This window comes from Parasteatoda tepidariorum, chromosome 1, assembly GCF_982258835.1.
Source record: "Parasteatoda tepidariorum strain Cologne lab strain chromosome 1, Ptep-v5.0, whole genome shotgun sequence".
In the NCBI taxonomy this organism is placed as follows: Eukaryota; Metazoa; Arthropoda; class Arachnida; order Araneae; family Theridiidae; genus Parasteatoda; species Parasteatoda tepidariorum.
This window is the reverse complement of record NC_141755.1, coordinates 72,036,344-72,054,815: the sequence shown is the minus strand read 5'-3', so window position 1 is coordinate 72,054,815 and position 18,472 is coordinate 72,036,344. Positions and strand designations below refer to the sequence as shown.

Here is an 18,472-nt window from a genome sequence, read left to right as displayed (position 1 = left end):
TTCTCGAACTAATCATCAAAAGTTAAATTTTTAATTTTATTGTATATTTTTCTGCACACGTTAGGAATTTCAAGTTTTTCAGTCTTACTGCTTTTACGAGGCGCAATAAAGGCCGGGATATCCTGGTTGGTAAGGTCGTGAAGTCGTCCCCGCCGGCCGAAGACTCCCCGTGTACTAAATGGTGACTATTGTACGTTAACTCTGTCGGGTCACTAAGTCCAATTTCCCATAACAAATAAATAATTCTGGGGGTAATGAATTGGAAATTTATCGCTCTCTGGTTCAGGTCAAAATTACGATCTGGGGATGAATGAATAGGTTCTCGCTTTAAAACGGGCTGTGATGTGCGTGGTTGAAGACGTATTCCGGGCCATTATTGGCATCACTGAAAACAAGAAAAACACCCTCTGCCTTAAATTCGCTTGGTTTCACCAAGCAGGCTTGTTGGTTAATTGGATAGTGGCATTATATAATAACAACAACACGGCACATTAAAATGTAATGTAAAACAAATGAAATGGGGAAAAAATTCGAATAAAAAGCTATTTATATTGCAATAACTTTCAAACAAATTACAGTTTCTTAAAAAAAATCTAGTGTTAAGTTCATGAACAAAAGTGGGCAATGTACAACTCTGTTGCTGCAATTCTACGGCCTATAGAGCGGTACGTATGCCATTTCTCATACAAGTTAAGTATTTAATAATTCTCGAACGTTGAAATTTTCATTTCATCGTAATTCATGTAAATTTTTCTACGCACCTCAATAATTTTAAAATTCTGAGTCTTATAATTTTTACGCAGCAAAACAAAATGTAACGCCTACGATTTTTCTAAGAAAATGTGTCTTACCGGTGTGCAATCCTTTTCAACAAGGAGGTCCAAAAGAAAATAAATTGCACTTCTTGCTATCAAATGTCAATAAGTGCTTTGTGTTGTACGTATATCGTTACCTTTTCATCTATACAGTGAATATTTGCCTTACAGCTCTCACTCAATTCATTCCTTACAATCAGCCATATAAAGACTACCTATAGCCCACTAAATAAAAAATCTCCCTTACTGCCATTTGCAAAGAGACCCTAAATATTTTTCTGTAGGAGAACACCGCCATTCATATTGCAAAATCTTCTCTTGAATTGTTTTTGGATACTATCATGTATGTTTGGATAATATGGTACAGGAGTTCAAAGAGTAGATGGTCTTCTAGCAGCACCAATATATCGTAATGTGTCTTTTTTTGTTGCAATACATACAAAAACAAATACATTTCTTTTATAAAATATAATAATAATAATAATAGAAAAATAACATTGGTAGTATAATTTTATTAATGAAAAAAGGATTGAAATATGTAAAAAGAAATCATCATTTTGCTGTCTTCTTCATCAGATCTTTCATATTAATAAAATCACTGGTATAATGAAACCTTTTGGTAAGTAAACTTGAATACGTCTTCGAAGTTTATAAGACTTTCGGTATTTTAGACAAAAATGCTATTTCCTTCTTTGATGAAAACTTCTTCACGATTTTCGATGGAATATGCTTTCCAGGCTTTTTACGGTTGATGATCCTTACAAGTGACTCACCAATCAAATCATAAACGGCTACCAATGAGGCTCCAAGCCACACTCCCAAGTATCCTCCAATTACACTGACCAATTCCAGAGACTGAAAAGAGTTTTTTTGGAATTATTTTTTCTTGTTTTATTAGCGTAAGAACTTTTAAAATTGCTGAGATTTGGTGTCAAAAAAAGTAGTCTACTACTATTTTTAAAAATATAAATGACTGTCTGCAGCAATTATAATAACTATTTATAGCATTCGTTAATAGAATAGGCTTTTAAAAGTTCTAAGATTTCGCCACTTTTTGCCATGGTATCCACTAATCTCCCTTTTCTCCACGTCATTGCGTTTCCCCACCAAACTGTTCTGACGATGCCGTTCGAAAAAAAGAACTGAAAAGTTTAATCGGCTTTCATCTTAAAATGGACAATTTGTGATTTTTTTAAAAAAAATTTTTGAATAGAGGATCTTCTTAAAACTGGTTTCATATTAAAATATGGGCCCATATTATCTGAAAATACCCCTATGAATTTAAAAATACTTGAAAAATATTTTTAAAATAGTTTGATTTAGTCCGAATTTCACAATTTCCAGTTTATATATAGAAGTAACATTTAAATGGACATTTTGTGAATTTTTTAAATATTTTTTAATAGAAGGATTCTTTTAAATCTGTTTTCATATCAACATATGGGCGTTATATTCTCCGAAAATTTTCATTTATATATAAAAATAGTTAAAATATATTTTTAAAGTAGTTTTATTTAGTCCGAAACACGCAGTTTCTAGTGAGTTTATCGAAGTAACATTAAAATGGACACTGAGAATTTCTTAAATTTTTTGTATAGGAATATTTATGCTTAAAAAAAATCATGGCAAAATTTTGATAAATTTGAATGTTTAAAGAACTAATGTTAGTAATCTGAGCTAAATGACTGAACAATCTGAAATTTAAACCTTATTATTTAAAAAAAAGCAACAATATGTTTCTAAAATTTGAAAGTGTAAATAACTTGTAAAAGAAATCCAATTATATGTATCTATGAAAATAAAAGAATTAGTTTGTATGTGTATCTTTAGATCTCTGTGTTTCGCCTCTGTCTTACTACTTTAGAATTGCTTGTGCAAGGATCCTTAAATTTCGGAAATTTAATTTTCTCATAGCTTTTCTTTCTTTATTAAGCATTGCTTTAAATTGAACTGCAGATGATTCTGTTTTATAATTATTTAAAAGGTGAAATCAGTGATGTTAGGTAACGTACAGCTCTGTTTAATCATAAACGGGTTTCACGATAAATTTTTTGCTCGTTCCTTAACAGATATTTTTCTTTAAATGTTATGCTGTCAGGCAAGCAACTTCAAAATCAATAACAGGTGAAGTCAGTAAATTAATAGTTAGAAAATTATCTCAAATCCCATTTTTATTTCGTTTATAATTACACTTTAAAATCTTTTCTTTATAAATTCAAATAATGTAAAGGTAATAAATAGTATTTGAAATAAAACAGTAACTTATGTACTAAAGTACAAGTTTATAGAGAAAATTGCTTGTTTGCGGTAAATCGTGACACGATTAAGATCTTTATTTTTGATGGCTAATTATCCTGATTTTAGTTAACCTTTCTTTTGATATGTCTTGATTTTATAGCGTAAAACCACATTAAAAGGAACAAACGAAAATGATAAAAAATAATAAACGTGATGAAATAAAATAATTCCAAGAAACTGAATGGGTTAGAAACTACATTCGTTTTAAAAATAAAGAAATTATAAATAACAGTCGATATGTTTCAAGCGCTGAAACACAGGCGCCAATTCTTAAGAATTGTCAGATATGAATGAGAAGAAGCAAAAGTGATTTACAATATAAAACATAAAGTTGGTAACAAAAAATGAAAAAATAAGGCCATAAGCAAAACTAGAAAAACCACACGTTTACGTTTTATATTTCAAATCACTTATGCTTCTTCTCATTTACGTCTAGCAAAGCTTGAAAATGGGAGCCTGTTTCTGAGCGCTTGAAGTATGCCAACTGTTATTTTAGATTCTTATATTTTTGAAGAGAATAAAGTTTTCTGTCAAGCAATAAACAAGATTGTTTTAGTTAGTTTGATTTATTCTGCCTAGTGGTTTTGCGTGATTGCGAAGAGTTAAGCGTGTTAATTAATTTATTATAAATATCTTTTTTATCCCTTATGAAGAACGGATATTCAGCTTGTGTTACATAGAACACTTATTACGTGCTACATTGGTTTTGTATGTCGGTTTTGTCACAAGCCCGATGAAATTTCTTATTTCGCGTTGGCAACTAAGAACTAATCGGAGGTGAGATATAAGCTAGTCTGAAGTGATGAAATAAAAGTTTACTATTCATAAAAAAACAGAGTAATATTTTTGTTTTAAATATGCTTATTAGTTTAGACAGATAACTATAATAATTTAGAGCTTGTTCTATTTTTAATGATGCTTTTGATAATTAACGTAAGAAAAACAGTTGTTACAATGAAACTGCAGAACAGACGTGAAAAAAAATACATGTAGATAAATATTCATATGGATGAGAATTCATATAGAATATACACTTTATACTCTTTAAGTTACTCTTTATACTCATAAAACTTATATACTGTTTAGGATGAAATTCTTTTTTTCCGCCTTTTCTGTTTCGAATTCCCATATTTAAAATTGTGTTCATAGTGATTTTTTTAAAAATAAATTTTCATAACAGCCCACTTGTTTCGTATGTTAAAAGATTTTCCTCCGTTTTTAACGGAACATGTAAAAGAGCAAAAAAAAAAAAAATAAATAAAAAAAAAATCTGATATACAGTAATAATTACCGCAAAATCACTGAAACTCTAGTTTAAAAAATATAATTTAATGAACTGGATTTCACGGGCGATGTACCCAAGGTGCCGGTATAGTATACCGTAATTTTTTACAGCGAAGTTTCGTAGTATTGTTCTAGAATTCTTGAAGAAAGGCTTTGAGGAAAAAGTAATAATTAATTGCTAATAAACATTTTTATTTTAAAACAAGATATATTAAAAATAATACTGCTTAACTATAATTGCTAGTTAAGCTTATCTTAACCAATTATTATTTAATTAGATTTTACATCGGAGTAGAGCTTTTTTCACTGTATTTTATTCTCAAAAACTTTAATCTACGTCACTCCTCAATCTACGTCACAATGATAATCAAGTGAATTTAAATAGTGTCAGAGAGTTTTTGTAACACAAAGACAGATTATTCACGCAATTCAAAAACAACATTATTTTACCTCATATCGTGGATAGTACGTCAGATTGGTGATTTCGAAACTGTCGAAAAATATGTGTATTTTAACCATCCCGCACCTGAAAAACGTAAAATAGAATAAAACAGTTATTATTCTTAGATATTTTTCTTTCTAAATATGTAGATTTTAGAATTTTAGTACGCTTTTTTTTAAAAAAAAACGTTTTCAGAGATTTTTTCGATCACGTATTCTAATGATAATGACATTATTCTCTTTTGTGTGGATTTAAATATTAAATTAATGAATTTGTTATGATGTAAGCAGTTTATTTTTCAAAGCAAGGGAACAATATTAATTTAAACTATGGAATAAACTAATTCATGGAATATTGAATGTTCAATAAATGTAAATTATTGAATAATAAAAAAGAAGAAACAACTCCGTTTTCAATTTATGTGTCTAAGTCTCTCCTCTAAACGAAAAGTAATTTTAAAAATTTAAGCAGTTGATAAAAAATTTCCTCATATAATAACTGTGTAACAATTTTGATTTATAGGAGAAACTGAACACTGTAGAGTGTATTTTTATTAGTGTGGTTAACTTCAGTTAAAGCAAATAGAAATATTTTCTGTTTGAACTTTTACCTCATAAACAATCTGCATTTCAATTATAGATTGCCATAGATATTAATTACGCGATTAACAAAGAAACTTGAGCTTCTATATATATATATATATATATATATATATATATATATATATATATATATATATATATATATATATATATATATATATATATATATATATATATACCGAAGAGCCATTACATTATGACCACCCTCCTAATAACATGTAGGACCACCTTTAGCCCTCAAAACTGCTAGCACCCGCCATGGCATTGATTTCACAAGGTGCTGATAGGTAGTCTGAGGTATCTGGTACCAAGCGCTCACCAACTGGTCCCGTAATTCCCTCACATTGCGAGGGGGTAGTGTGGCAGCACGTATTTGGTTTTCCAAGTAGGACCACAAATGCTCTATTGGATTAAGGTCAGGTGAGTTTGGGGGCCAAGACATGACTTGAAAGTCACTGGAATGTTCCTCGAACCAATCCATGACGATTCGACCCTTATGACATGGTGCATTATCCTGTTGGTAAACACCATCCCCCGCAGGAAAAACAGTTGCCATGAATGGGTGAACCTGGTCTGCAACTATGTTTAAGTAGCTTACAGACGTCAGGGATTGTTCTATGAGGATTATGGGTCCTAATGTGCCCCATGAAAACATTGTTCCTGTGCGAAAAACCATGAAAACCTGGGCGAGCCCATTGTTGTAGATGGAGGGTGGTCATAATGTAACGGCTCTTGAATCGGCTCTTATATATATATATATATATATATATATATATATATATATATATATATATATATATATATATATATATATATATATATATATATATATACAAGGTCCGGCTATTAATTTCCAGGACTGACGTAACTGTAGAAGAAAGAAAAGCCGGAAGATGGCGCTAATGATTGCATATTGAAGAGTGTTTTCTAGCGCATGTTCAGTGCAATCGGCGCCATTCTGAAGTGAGTGGTTCTCGTGGAACAGCGCATTAAAACGGAGCTCTTAAATTCCTGTTGTCGAAGTGAAATGGAGCAAAGAATTAACATTAAATTTTGCTTCAAATTGTGCAAGACAGCTGCAGAAACCTACGAATTGTTAAAACAAGTTTACGGCAAGGAAGCATTATCTCGCTCAAGAACTTTTGAATGGTTTAAACGCTTTCGAACGCGAAAGCGTGGAGGATGATCCGCACACAGTTCGGCCGCAGTTCGCACGCAAGCCGGAAACAATTGAAAAAGTTCGCGTCCACACATTGCGTTTGCTGTGTGCTCAGCATGGTGTCGTTGAGTCGCAGCATCCACCATACCCGCCAGACCTAGCACACACTTTTTCCTGTTTCTTAAGCAGAAAAATTCACTGAAGGGAACAAGATTTCAGGATGTCGAAGCCTTCACGAAAACTGTAACGTCACTAATAAAGAGCATTCCAAAAGTGGACTCTAAAACTTCTTTCCGAAATTTGTACAGCCGAGCACAGACGTGTATTACGGCTGATGGGGATTACTTCGAATAATATTAAATGGCTATGTGTTTAACTTTTTTTTCTTCTGAGTTATTCCATGAGTCCTGGAAATTAATAGCCAGACCTTGTATATATATATATATATATATATATATATATATATATATATATATATATATATATATATATATATATATATATATATATATATATATATATATATATATATATATATATATGCATTTATTTATTATAATAAGTACTTACTCTGGTTGCCATACTTTGTTGCCTGAACAATCTTGTTGCATAAACTAGAAAATAAAAATTCTCTATCAATAAATAGAATCTCTATTTGTGAAGTATAATTAGGAATCCATCAAAAAGTTTCATTGTGTAAAATGGACCAGATCTGATTTGCAGCTAGAATCAGCTAAGTTTTTCAAATGATACATCTGATTTATGTAAAGCGTGTGCTCGACCATAGGTGGCGCTTATAGTTTGTAAAGTCTAATGGTGTGATTAGAATATCTTCATTATTTGTCTATTCTTCACTATAATTATCTTGAAAAAATTTTGTTTTTTTATTTTCTGAAAAAAAATTTTTTTTACGTAATTTATTATTGCCAAATGATAAAAAATTGCATATTAAGCGTAGTGATAACGGTACAAAATGACAGCACAAAATCAATATGATATGTGTTTCTGAATTTGTATAGTGCTAAATGTTTTAAAGATAAATGCTATTATTTTTCAGATGCTTTTAAAAAAAATAACCATTTCATGATGTTAGTTAATTCATACTTACATTAAGCTGCATTATAGGACTCTTAATATCTTTCTCATCCATTTTTGTTACAGAATAAGAGATTGAACTGAAATTAAAGAAATAAATAGTAATTGAAGTTATTTTGAATCCTTAATGGGGCACTGGTCGTTGAAGTAAAAAAAAGTGCTTTGTCAACAAGAACTACATATTGATGTCTGGACCTTTATAAATTAATAATCTTATAACTCCCTAAGGAAAACTCCGATTTCACCACGGTTTGCAGCACATTGCTTATTAAAATGTGAAATTGTGAAATTTTTTAATATTCTAAAAAATTAAATAATAGATTTCTTAAAGACTTCTCTCATTCTGAACGTCCAGTGTCTCCTTAAACTATGTATTCCAATATGGGGTATATATGCTCAGGCACGATCTACGATATATATATATATATATATATATATATATATATATATATATATATATATATATATATATATATATATATATATATATATATATATATATATATATATATATATATATATATACAGAGAGAGAGGGAGAAAGAGAGAGAGAGAGATGACACCACTTTATTTTCGGTGAGTATTAAGCGCACAACTAATAATAAAATTAAATAATATAAAAGGAATCCGAAATTAATTTGTGTAGTATTAAAGCAATTTTGTGGTAAATCCACAACTTTTCTTTTTAGGTAACACTTAAAGCAATTAAGGTAACTCTTTTTAATAAAATTGCGAAGAAATTGGTTAAAGACGGCAGCGAGAGTGTCCTGATCACTTCACTTTTCAAGAAATGTATACCAATGTAAATTTAAGGAGTAATGCATTGTGGCACATACTACCTGTGCATGACTGGTACAGTGGGACATGCCCTGGTACAGTGGGGCACATCTTGGTACAGTGGGGCACGCCCTCGTACTATTAAACACCAAATACCATAGAGGAACTCTGATCACTCTGGCTAGGCTTGTAAGTGGGCATCTTCAGTGCCTCTCTTTGAGGAACAGTGAAAAGAGTTTTCCAATTTTTAAGAAATGTATTAACCATTCTGATTAACCCGAGCACATATTGAACTGCTTTGGACTAACACCAGGCGATCTGTCATCTGATCCCCTGACCGTAGTGGACTTTCGATATTTAAATGACCTTACGGAGTCTACCTGACTACGCCAGATTTCGAAGACTAGCCACACACAAGATAACTTTTTGAGCTAAGCACGTTTTTGTCGCTTTACATGCCCTTTGCTACATATTAAACACTCAAAAAAAAAAAAAAAAAAAGAAAGAAAAACTAGGAAGCATCGTTACGTACTTCGACTGTGACCTCTTAATAATTGGGTACTTGCAATGCTAGAAGAAGTGAAGTGAGTATGCCTAACCTTGTTATTTAAATAACATTTAATTGGATACCTGTAAGCGACGTCATCCATGTATGTCGAACCTGATTGGCTGAGTTGACAAATGCCACGATTTACCTACGATGACGTTATTTGTAGATATCCAATTGAAAGAAAGTTCAGCTATCAATGTTCAGTACCTATCTCGTGAACTCATCAAATTGCGGCTCTCTTTACCATATTTAATACACCATTCAAACCATTTTTTTAGTACACTATTCACTGCACCATTGCACTATTAATTATTTTTTAATACACTATTTATTACACCATTCAAACCATTTAAAAAAATGTAAAATAACGGTATAAATGACGAGAAAATGAGCCTCCCCCCCCCAAAAAAAAAAGAAAACAGGGCAATTTCAAAATCGCACTAAGCATGGCCTAAATGAACACTCTCACTTATCCATCCTTCTTCGAAGCATTGCTCTGTGTGCTTGATCTTCAATCGGAGAATCATGTGATCTGTCTTTCTTTGAGGCATCTTTAAAATAATAGCCAAGAAAGAAGAATGCGATCTGCCCTTCACTCATGTTCTATAATTGCATAATGTTCTTGATGTCGTAGGCAGTAAGTTAACTGTACTTATGGTCAATGGGAGCTGTTTTATTTAAAATGCGCAAAATATGTTTAGTTGTGCCATGTAAGAAGTGAGAGCCTTAAGCCCCATGCTTGGAATAAGTACACTTTCCTTATAAAATATAAAAGAAAATTATAAGCAAAAATTGATACGTATCTTATTTATTTCAGAAATGGACCTAAATAAAATGCAGAATAGAGTATTTAATGCCAGGCACTTACTCGCAAGGTTGATTGTAGTTTACTGCTGATAGTGAACACTGGTGTATCAAAGTATTGTCTGTTTAGAAAAAAAAATGTTACTAAAATTTACTTATAATAGTATAATAGTATATAGTATAATAGTATATAGTATAATAGTATATAGTATAATAGTATATAGTATAATAGTATATAGTATAATAGTATATAGTATAATAGTATATAGTATAATAGTATATAGTATAATAGTATATAGTATAATAGTATATAGTATAATAGCATGATAGTATATAGTATCATAGTATATAGTATCACAGTATATAGCAGGGGTGGCCAAGCTCCTTGATAGTCGAGCCATTTTTAAAAATGTGAAATTTTACTCGAGCCGCAATTAAATACGTATTTAAAAGGTATGCAAAAAAGGAATAAATTTTTTTTATACATAAATTCTATTATTGAAAACATTTAAGTAAAAGTACAAAATATGTGTATTGAATAAAAATATTAAACACATTTATTTTACTTCTTTTGATAATTCCTTAAAATTTAGTGAATAATGGATAACAACACTTCTCAGTAATTCTCTGAGATGGTGGTTAGTTAATACTGATCGGTGTTTGAATTTCACAAATTTTAAAGTGGAATAAAATTATTCACGTAAGTACGTTGTTCCGATGGTTGAAATAATACGACAAGCAGCCTTTTTTAATTCAGGATACTTCGATTCTGGTACAAATTTCCAAAATTCAGTACTTGACGTCGACTTACATTTTAATTGTAAGGCTTGATCTTGTTGTATCTGTATTAATTCTAACTCTCCAGATGCCTTTTGTGTCATAATTATATTAGAAATGGAAAACTCACCTTGCATTGAAAACGTTGCATTAGTCTTTCATATTTGTTTTCAGTAACTTAAAAGACATTTTGAAACACATACGGAACGATAATAATTTTTTTGAAATATAGTAGCACAAAAATGAAAAGGGAACTCGGGTACATTTATCGAGAGCCACAAATAATCCTTCAAAGAGCCTCATGTGGCTCGCGAGCCGCAGGTTGGCCACCCCTGGTATATAGTATCATAAGCGTGGCCCTTAACTAAGTCCTGCCCTCACTTCGTGTCCGTGTCCTGTCAGTACAAGACGATGTATGCTTGGCTTATCGACGATGTATAATAATAATAATGGTAACAGTACTAGTGTCATTATACTATATATTTATAATAGTAATACGTTATAATAGGATTTATATTAGCTCTCTCTTTGTGTGTATATATATATATATATATATATATATATATATATATATATACATACACAAAGCTAATACCATGTCCTGCTAATAACACGTAGGACCACCTTTCGCCCTCAAAACTGCTAGCACTCGCCGCGGCATTGATTCCACAAGGTGCTGATAGGTAGTCTGAGGTATCTGGTACCAAGCGCTCACCAACTGGTCCTGCAATTCCCTCACATTGCGAGGGGGTAGCGTGGCAGCACGAATTTGGTTTTCAAAGTAGGACCACAAATGCTCTATTGAATTAAGGTCAGGTAAATTTGGAGGCCAAGACATGACTTGAAAGTCACTAGAATGTTCCTCGACAATTCGACCCTTATGACATGGTGCATTATCCTGTTGGTAAACACCATCCCCCGCAGGAAAAACTGTTGCCATGAATGAGTGAACCTGGTCTGCAACTATGCTCAAGTAGCTTACAGACGCCGGGGATTGTTCTATGAGGATTATGGGTCCTAATGTGTCAAAACATTGTTCCCGGGCGAGAAACCATGAAAACCTGGGCGAGCCCATTGTTATAGATGGAGGGTAGTCATGATGTAATGTAATGGCTCTTTCGGTGTATATATATATATATATAATATATATATATAAATTTCTTTAAGTGATATTTATTTTTTTTAGGAAAAAAATACTTCAAAATCATATATATGTTTTTTAACTGCTTCCTTATGTGTTCTTAATTTTAGAGAAGGGTTTTAATTTAAAAATAATTTTAATTAAAATGTCTTAAGACATGCATCTTCGCTGGAAAACCTTTCAAGCAATAAGCAGCAGACCATATTAGGTTTCAAAATTCAAACAAAATAATGGCCGAAGTAGCAAAGATCACCTCAAGTTACTAAGACAAAAGATTAGTATTAACAAAGCTTATACGGCATTATTATTGCTTTTTATGCAATTAAATGAAATAAAATAAATCATATAGTGATAAAAAAATTTTTTTAAAACACTGAAAATGATTGTGAGTATATATGACTATTGCATAGAAAAATATATTTCTTAATTTAGATATATTTTTCAAAACAATATACTCATTTAAACGTTAGAACATTGAAGTTTTAAGGAAAATCCAAAATTTAAATTATTTCAATCGAGTCTTTATGTGTTTTATTTTTATGGTAGATTAAAGTGTGACAGATTGCTTTAAAAATTGCTTATTATTTTGCTCACAAAAATGTAAGATCAGCATTTAAATGTGTGTTTAAAACTTAGAAATATCTTACTAGAGGTGTCTTTTTGTTGTTCCTTGCATATTTTGAAATTGTGAGGATATTTAATATGTTTAGGGACGCATCCTTGAGAAATGAGACTTATATTCATCATACATTCTTGAATCACAGCCTAATTAAAAAAAAAGAATGTGATGTTAAAACTTAATTTATTTAATGAAATAGAAAGTAAAGAGTATGTAATAGAAATGCTGTTAATAAATAAATGCACTTGCCATCACTTAAATAAAAGATTTAATTTTTTTTTCAAATAAGGAGAAAAAGCAATCTTCATGAAATAATTAAACATAATCGAGCACTGTAGCATTTATTTCAGACCTGCACTGATGTTCATCTCACCGCTAGCGGGCTTCTTTTGGAAGAATTTAGTCTATAGATCTCATCATTGGAAACATCTTTTTGGATAAATATTAAATGCCCTAAAATAATTCCAGTGATCTTAAAATGCATTTTTAGAACCTTCTCTGGAAGTGATTCTTTGAGATGGATTATACGGAGATCTTTTGCAATTCAGGCGTGTACAGGTTTCATCTCTCCACTAGTAGGCTACTTAAGGAAGAAATTAGAAATCTCATCAAAGGAAACACCTCTTTGAATTAATATTAAATGCCCTGAAATAATTCCTGTGATCTTAAAATGCATTTTTAGATCCTTCTCTGGAAGTGATTCTTGGAGATAGATTATACGTAGAGTACTTCAGGCACTCACAGGTCTCCACTAGTGGGCTACTTATGGAAGAATTTAGTGTAGAAAGCTCATCCATGAAAACATCACTTTGGATGAATATTAAATGCCCTAAAATATTTCCTGTGATCTTATAAAGATCCTTCTCTGGAAGTGATTCTTGGAGATGGATTATACGGAGAGCTTTTGTACTTCAGGCACTCACAGGTTTCATCTCTCCACTAGTGGGCTACTTATGGAAGAATTTAGTGTAGAAAGCTCATCGATGAAAACATCACTTTGGATGAATATTAAATGCCCTAAAATAATTCCTGTGATCTTAAAATGCATTTTTAGATCCTTTTCTGGAAGTGTCTCTGTGGACTATACGCTTTGTTGCTTGTATTTTTAAAAAATAAAGAAATAGAACTATGCTTTCTGTTCCCTGTTTTTGGCATTTTTTATTTGTTGAACTTATAAATCTTTGCGGGTATTTACGTACCAGTTGTTCAATTGGCGCCTTTCCACCTCGCTCCCTCCATATTTTCATGTAATCTGTGCAATTTGTTTGGTACGGTGAGGGAAGAAGATGCTTCACTTTCTACAAGATGAAAAGTTCTAATTAGTTACCGTGTATTTACGACAACAAGCTGTTCTGGACGCAAACGCTTATTCTTTATTGAATTAAAATTTATTAAAAAAATAGTTAAACAGCGAAGGCTTGAGATTTTGCATTCCGAAAAATACTTATGGACGTTTCTTCAGATTCGTCCAGTACGTTTGTAGCAATCAAATATTTTTTAATTAATTTTTTGTAGTATCGTCCATTTAAGGTTTGTTATTATTGAGGGAAGGAGCTACACTGCCGAATCCTTGAAGGAGTATCAAATATTTTTAATTTTTTGTAGAATCGTTCATTCAAGGTTGGTTAATCCTTGAAGGAGAGAAAAATTATTCAAAGCAATAACACTGAAGCCAGAAATAACAAGATGAAGTTGTGTAAAAGTATTTTCATAAAGGTAGACCAAAACTGTGTAATTTTAAATGACAAAATACAAAATCTGGACAAAATGATCGAATAGTTTCTATTCATTAAGTGTCATAAAAGATTTACTTCTAAAGGCTCTTTTTGCAAGGTAGTGAGAGAAAGGGAATCAGAGGAGAGAAAAGCTCCCCTCTTTGAAATACGCTGTTTCCTGTTTCCATAGCACTGGACGTCCTTATCGTCCTTCTATAAACGAACTGTAACTTCCCAGGTGATTTTCAAAGTGTCAAATTGTCCACGTCAAGATAAAAAAAATTAAATATAGCAGAAACTTTTTAATTATAACTTAGAACACTGCAAAAAACTCTAAAATCTCCCAACTTTTTAAATGTTTGCTCACTGAAAAGCTTTTTCAATTGAAATGATATCACAGTTTGATTCCAGAAAACTGACAATTAGGTAACAACAAGCATGTATCATGTGTGACTGTGGAAGATAAAAGTGGTAATGAGAGAATTTTAACAATCAAAATCTAGGGAGTGGGAGGGTGGTAGGTACAATATGAAAAATGTGGACTCAATAGTTTAATGTTCAATAATGTTTATTTCACTTTTTGCATATTTCGAATAGTTATTTGTCAAGTTTGTATAACTGTAATAAAAAAAAATATTATTGTATTTATTAATTGTTTAAATTTAAAGGTGGCACTAGAATCGTGCCTTCGTTTAGGTATAAACCTCTTTCCTTAAAGGAGTCAGTATAATTCTGACAGCAATGAGTGAGTTTGTCTGGCCTAAGATATATGATTCATGTTATTTTTTTGGATAGTATAGTTTAGTTTTAGTGATTTTTTGATAAATCCGTAGAATTTTTCAACGATGGTCATTACTCCGTCGCATTCATACGGAATATTTTACAAGAAGAAAATAAAATAAAAGAAACTGAAGGAAGAAAAAGAACTCAAGAAATAAATTTCGAATTAGAAAAAGTTGCTTCTACAAAATGAAACAATAAGAAATTAAAACGAGAGCGAAAAGTGAAAGAGAAGCCGATGTCATCTTTTGATATTGCAATATTTCCTCGTATTGTAGTTGCATCTGCCACTGTAAAGAGCAGTTACAAATAAATTACAATTTACATAGGATTACAAAAGTGATAATAATTCACCATTGATACACCTATATTGTTGGATCTTCCTCCAACGTAGTTATTTTCGTCATTATAAAGAGCAGGCATAAAGGAATTACCGCTCTTACCATACAAACTCACTATCGATACGCTTTGATTATAAAATCTTCCTCCAATGTAGTTGTTTTCGCCATTGTAAAGAGCAGGTATAAAGAAATTACAATTTATACATACGATAAAAAATGTGATACAAACACACTATTAATTCGTTTAAATCGTAAGATTTCCTCCTATGTACTCGTACCTGCCATTGCAAAGAGCATTTATAAGGAAATTAACATATTCATCGTACAAGCTCACTATCGATACTCTTAAATTGTAAGATTTTCCTCCAATGTAGCCTTTATACCCGCCATTGTAAAAAACACTTATACAGAAATTAGCATTTTCATTCACAACCTCATCATCATTCATACGCTTATATCGTAAGATCTTCTTTCAATGTAGTTGTATCCGCCATTGTAAAGAGCAAGTATAAAGAAATTATAGTTTACATGTGATTAAGAAATGGTATACAAACCCGCCATTGATACACTTAGATCATAAGATCTTCCTCCAATGTAGTTGTATCCTTCATTATAAAGAGCAAATATAAAGAAATTTCAGTTCACATATTATAAAGAAATGTGATACAAACTCACCATTGATGCACTTAGATCATAAGATCTTCCTCCAATGTAGTTATATCCGCCATTGTAAAGAGCAAGTATAAAGAAATTATAGTTTACATGCGATTAAGAAATATTGTTAATAATTAATGTTATTGTTAATAATGATACTGTTAATGATATTGTTAATAATTAATGTTAAAGTATTTTGAGAAAATGGAAACTATTATGAACATATTTTTGCGGCATCGTGGTTGAAATTTTTAAAAAGAAAATAAAGGCAATTAAAGTATAGACATTTTAGTTTCGTTTCGAATTTTTCTTCTTTTTAGGATTATAAAACTTTTTTTTAAAATCGTATTGTAGACTTGGAACTATTCAAAAGATTTAAATATTTAATTAAAAGTTTGTATATTTAAATTAAAAATTCTTATCTTCTATTTAATTCTGTATATTTAAATTAAAAATTATACAAACCCACCATCGATACGCTTAGATCGTAAGATCTTCCTCCAATGTAGTTGTATCCTCCATTGTAAAGAGCAAGTATAAAGAAATTGCAGTTTACATATTATAAAGAAATGTGATACAAACTCTCAACGCTACGCTTAGATTATAAGATCTTCCAACACTGTAGTTATATCCGCCATTGTAAAGAGTAAGTATAACGAAATTATAGTTTACATATGATTAAAAAATGTGATACAAACCCACCATTGATACGCTTAGATCGTAAGATCTTCCTCCAAGATAGTTATATCCACCATTGTGGGGACTGGGTAGAAAGAATGGAGAATGCACAGACAACTGAATGGATGGCGTATCAGGCAAGTTGTAGGTCGGTATATATGATTGGTTTATTTTTTCGATTGGATTTGGACGTTGAGTAGTATTGGTTTTGAAATGAAGATGCATCACTGAAAATTAAACATATTTATTTATTTTACTATTTCTATTGTCATGCAGTTTCGTTGTGAATGAAAAACAAATAATGAATGAACAAACTATTTTAACACATAAATCAGCTCCATGTTTTATCATAATATCAGAATAGTGCACCACAGTACCATTCAATTTTTCTGAAAAAAATTATACGCAGTAAAATTGAATTATATTTCCTTTTAAAATGGCTGACAGTATCGAGTAATTAAGTTTGGTTTGATTGGACAATTATATGGTTCTACTGGAATCGTTCCGAAAGCTTGTTCAATAGTGTTATTTAATGTGGTGTATAATTTCTAAAAGTGTAGCTTATGCAAGCATTATATCCATGGTCTTTATCTTGGTGATTAAGAGTTAATGATTAAATCTTCAATACTAGTTGGAAAAACCCCTAATGACTTTTGATTGAATGATTAGACCCCACATATTAAGAAGTCATTTTAACAGTTATGAATGAAAATCAGTCATTGAATACACAGCGTGTCTTGGAACTCTGTGCCGCCCAATAAAAAAGCTCAAACTGGAGGCTTATTGATAAAGCTAAATTATCAGAAATGGCAATAGGTTATTATAAATGCTTATAATTGAGTTTCCCTATGTTAGTGACAATGAGTTATTAAGAGCCGTGGTGGCTAGAGCACTGGTGTCAAAATGAGGTAACAACGGTTCAAATCCCAGAGTTGGCTGGTAGATACGAATTCCACTCCCGAATCTCACTGACCACAGTACTGACGTAAATTATCCTCAGTGATAGACAAATCATGCCTTAGAGCCACCTTGGCTTTGGGCTAACCTTGAGAGGTTTACATCGCAAAGCAAATGCTTCTTAGTTTGGTCAAAAGGTCCTCCTCGACTAGTTTGTCCCAATGCTAGTTGATGAAGAAATTCCCTTGTCTTCTTCATTGGATTCAAAATTACAAGGTTACAGGGATGAACACTGATAGTCATAAACTCAGAATTGGTTGAGCTGTTCAACGCCTTTTATAAAATACAATGAGTTATTTTGCTAGTATATTGCATAAAGTATTTAGTTTTTGTCAAAAGTAAGTAAATTTATAAAAATTTTGTGAACAGTAAGTAATTTTTACAAAGTTAAGAAAGATATTTCAATTTTTAAGCAAATAAATTATAAATAAGCATAAGCACTTCCTACTATTTAATTTTCAATGCAAATTTTTTCAGAAAATTTGCCCAAAGAAATCCCTGCCTCGTTCAAACCGTATAACACCTTTGATCGAAAACTTTCTTAAAAATATTATACTTTTTCTTTTAATTCTACAGAAAGTTTTTTGGGGGTTCTAGAACTGTAAAGGCATTTTCCCTGTACTGTTTAATTTACTTTATATAAATTTTAAAAATGAAAATTTGAAATGAAAAGTTTTTAAAATATGCCCTCTCTTCTCTGTAATTTTTAAGGTTCTGAATTCAGTCTAATTCATTTTTTAAGTCGAATTTTGTTTAGAGAATTATATGTTCGGCTTACTTCGTGTCAGTTTAAAGGAACTGAGTCTGTTAATTCATGGAAAACTAATCGAAGATCAATTACTTTGGTTCTGAGTTCGTTGGTTTATTACACATCACTCTTCAGTACGCAGTTCCAATAGTTGTTGGTTTCTTCCACCAAAGCATTTTAACTTATAGTAAAAGTAAAAATTTGGATGGTTCTTTAGAGGTTTTGCAACTGGATTG

The 18,472-nt window shown here is 31.2% G+C and overlaps 1 protein-coding gene across 2 annotated transcripts; it reads right to left on the bottom strand.

Annotated features, from left to right (window-relative positions):
* Positions 1-1,307: 1,307 nt before the first annotated feature.
* On the bottom strand, positions 1,308-16,796 carry LOC107447721 (degenerin deg-1). Of its 2 annotated transcripts, XM_087166509.1 has the most exons (8): positions 16,556-16,793; positions 13,563-13,661; positions 12,392-12,509; positions 9,891-9,948; positions 7,709-7,775; positions 7,171-7,214; positions 4,848-4,923; positions 1,308-1,670 (listed from the first exon to the last, which is right to left on the bottom strand). In XM_087166509.1, exons 1-8 carry the CDS (start codon positions 16,754-16,756, stop codon positions 1,464-1,466), a joined length of 870 nt encoding a protein of 289 aa, XP_087022635.1. In that variant the 5' UTR covers positions 16,757-16,793; the 3' UTR covers positions 1,308-1,463. The 2 variants fall into 2 exon arrangements, with proteins under 2 accessions (XP_087022635.1, XP_087022640.1); XM_087166514.1 differs by lacking the exon at positions 13,563-13,661 and having other exon boundaries at positions 16,556-16,796.
* Between the last annotated feature and the right edge of the window lie 1,676 nt (positions 16,797-18,472).

Coding starts and splice junctions, on each gene's coding strand:
- LOC107447721 (XM_087166509.1), bottom strand. CDS start 16,756: ATGCATCTTCATTTCAAAACCAATACTACTCAACGTCCAAATCCAATC. Junction 12,510..13,562: donor AGGCGCCAATTGAACAACTG/GTACGTAAATAC, acceptor TTTTTTAATTAG/GCTGTGATTCAAGAATGTAT. Junction 1,671..4,847: donor CGTACTATCCACGATATGAG/GTAAAATAATGT, acceptor AACTCTTTTCAG/TCTCTGGAATTGGTCAGTGT.